Here is a 2,738-nt window from a genome sequence, read left to right on the forward strand (position 1 = left end):
TGTAGAGAGTGATGCCATGTGTCTAAAGCGCAATGGGAGTAAAGACAACCAAGCTCTATACACACACTCACTCTCTCTCTCTCTCTCTCTCTCTCTCTCTCTCTCTCTCTAGCAATTCCATATTGCAAACTTGAAAAAGCCATCAAAGTGGTGTCCTAGAGTATGCTTTAAAGAATATCATCATGTCAATTAGTCATACACTAGATAGTTTGAGCCCTATTCTGAGATAAGGTAAGAATAATTCACCACGTTAATAAATAATTCCACATTCAAATGCAATCACACCTATCACTTTAGAATGTGATAAAATAGAACTTGGAAGGAAGGTCTATTTTTATAGTAACACCCACTTGAGAGAAAAAGATTATGAATGCACGTGAAAGGTTAAAACAGTATATGAGATGCATCCAATGTCAAAGCTGAGCTAATTTTTACATTGTAAGTACAGGACTCCAGAAGCCGCACAAAAAGTAAAGGGTGCGCCTGGATAATATAATTGACAGTGAAGTGGTAAGTTCTAGACTCTAGTCATTACAAAATGTGCAAAAGCGAACGGCCATTAACGCTATACACAGCATCACTCATCAACTATATGAGCATCCGCAGGTGGCTCGGCCGAACAGTCAGTCTTCAGGTCACACTTGGATTGTCTGTATAGAGCATGCGGATTGTTCAACACTCTTTGCACATATAGCTTCCTGGAATGAAAACAGGTGAGTCCAATGAATACGAATTACGGTATTTTCCGAGCTTCCAGATTATGATTATGTAGATTTTCTAGTCGTAAGATAGTAGACAAAGCTGGCGACTATCAGCTAGTGCTATGGTTTAAGAAATAACCTGGCGTCAATATCATCAGCTGGTCTTTCATGCTGCGTGCGACATGGGACGGTCTTGAACAGACGCACGGCCTGTGGGTGCGAAATCACATGATCAACATGATCAGAACGTGTATATGGATCGAGAGAGAGGAGAAGGGGGTTTAATCACGGTATGGACTTAATAGTACCTTGACGTAGTTGTCTGTGTCAACGGTAAACCTGTGATACATTCCTTCCGGTAGTACAATAAGATCGCCTTTCTGAATGCGAAACCGGATCCATCTCTCGTCATAATCGCGGATATCCCAGTACCCTGATTAACATAATATAAGCACACAGAAGAGAGTTAAATACATGCACGCAAAGAAAAGGTGACCGCATGACCTGAAGAAAAGCTAGCTGCATGCTGATTAACTTGGTTAATTAGGCTGAGAAGGGTTAGAATTGGCAGTTACATACCGGCCCCTTCCAGCACCAATCTGCTTTCCTCAACTGGATGAAGGTGCTCCGTGAAGAAGTGGTGGATCATCCCCTCGAAATCCTCCACCAGACCAGGACCAACAGTCGCAATATCCTGTCGTGTTTACCACATTAAGACTAACTGCTAACTCATCTTCCGGTAATAATTACGTAGGTATAATCTTCTGTAAGAATCACTTAATCTTAATAGGCGTCATCAAGTCCTACAATAATCATGCTAATGCTAATGACAATGCAGATCATATGATCTAGCCAACACTTATCATTAACGCACAGCATATGATCGTCATTACCCAATAATTGTAGCCACGCTCTTTCTTGATGGCCTCCAGAAGGTCATTGTTCTCCCAGTTATCAACATCGTCCAAGCTCCATGTTATGACGCCGAGTTCTGCGTTGGATTATCAAATGAGAAATGAGTTCACAAGAGCTGCAAAGAGCAAAAACAATGCTGGAACGAATCCCGATCATAGAGAACAAACATAAGATTACAGCTAGCTAAGGAAGATAATCTGAGGTAATGGGTATAAGGACGTGAGGGTGGGGAGGTGAGTTGACGGACCGAAGACATGCTCGCGGGGCACGGGTTGGTTGGGAGTGTGGCGATGCGGAAGACGAGGGTTTTCACGGAAGGCCAGAGGGTCGGTAGAGTCGTCCAGGTACCAGGCCTCCACCTTGCTATACACAGCTTTCTCCATGGCTGGCTCCGCCGGGATGTGGGGAGGCGGGGCGAGAGAGAGAGAGAGAGAGACCGCAGGTTCAGCAGGTGGACAACTACCTCGGGCACTCGGCTGATCACACAAGAGAACAGTAACTACACTACTACTGCCTATTTATAATGAACTGCACTGCCGACAAAGGGACTCGAGCAGGCTTGGGGGAAGGGGGGAGAGAGAGTCGAGTGTATGAGTGTGTGTCTGCGGGTGTGGATTGAGAGAGATTCTACACAGAGGGACCGCCTCGAGAAAACGCTAGAGAGAGAGTGTGTGTGTATGTGAGTGTGAGCGAGTGACTGAGTGTGAGAGGCCAGCGTGACTCACGCGCGCAAATCAATCGTGTTTTTCTCTTTTTCCTTTCTTTTCCTTCCAGAGTTTGTGTGTGTGTGTCTCTCTGTGTGTGTCATGTGTTGTTGGTTATCATACGATAGGATCGTGCGAAATCCATCCATCAGACAACAAACTATAGTGATTTGTACCACGCCACTCTCTTCCAGTGACAAGAAGTAAACCATGTGCGTCTCCCTCTCCCTCTCTCTTCCTGCCTCACACTCACACACACACACAACTCTCTTCTCTCTCTCTCTTCTCTAAATCTATCATTTATGGCATCTCCTGTCTCCATCCCAAAGATTTAAGCTCGTTACGCAGTCCTGTGGGCTATGGGCACAACAATGGGTGCCCATTTGTGAGCATACATATTTTTCTAGCAAGAAGTCAT

General features: G+C 44.9%; 1 protein-coding gene across 1 annotated transcript; it reads right to left on the minus strand.

The window, feature by feature from the left end:
• Window positions 1-362: 362 nt before the first annotated feature.
• Window positions 363-2,226, minus strand: LOC148028974 (uncharacterized). The gene is made up of 6 exons (XM_087688637.1): window positions 1,864-2,226; window positions 1,595-1,692; window positions 1,281-1,395; window positions 1,010-1,134; window positions 841-911; window positions 363-698 (listed from the first exon to the last, which is right to left on the minus strand). Exons 1-6 carry the CDS (start codon window positions 1,997-1,999, stop codon window positions 578-580), a joined length of 666 nt encoding a protein of 221 aa, XP_087544763.1. The 5' UTR covers window positions 2,000-2,226; the 3' UTR covers window positions 363-577.
• Window positions 2,227-2,738: the final 512 nt, after the last annotated feature.

Source organism: Lygodium microphyllum, chromosome 11, assembly GCF_053477565.2.
Source record: "Lygodium microphyllum isolate KBCC chromosome 11, Lygodium_microphyllum_v1.1.10, whole genome shotgun sequence".
Classification (NCBI taxonomy): Eukaryota; Viridiplantae; Streptophyta; class Polypodiopsida; order Schizaeales; family Lygodiaceae; genus Lygodium; species Lygodium microphyllum.

Coding starts and splice junctions, on each gene's coding strand:
- LOC148028974 (XM_087688637.1), bottom strand. CDS start 1,999: ATGGAGAAAGCTGTGTATAGCAAGGTGGAGGCCTGGTACCTGGACGAC. Junction 1,396..1,594: donor AGCGTGGCTACAATTATTGG/GTAATGACGATC, acceptor TAAACACGACAG/GATATTGCGACTGTTGGTCC. Junction 699..840: donor GCTGATGATATTGACGCCAG/GTTATTTCTTAA, acceptor TTTTCATTCCAG/GAAGCTATATGTGCAAAGAG.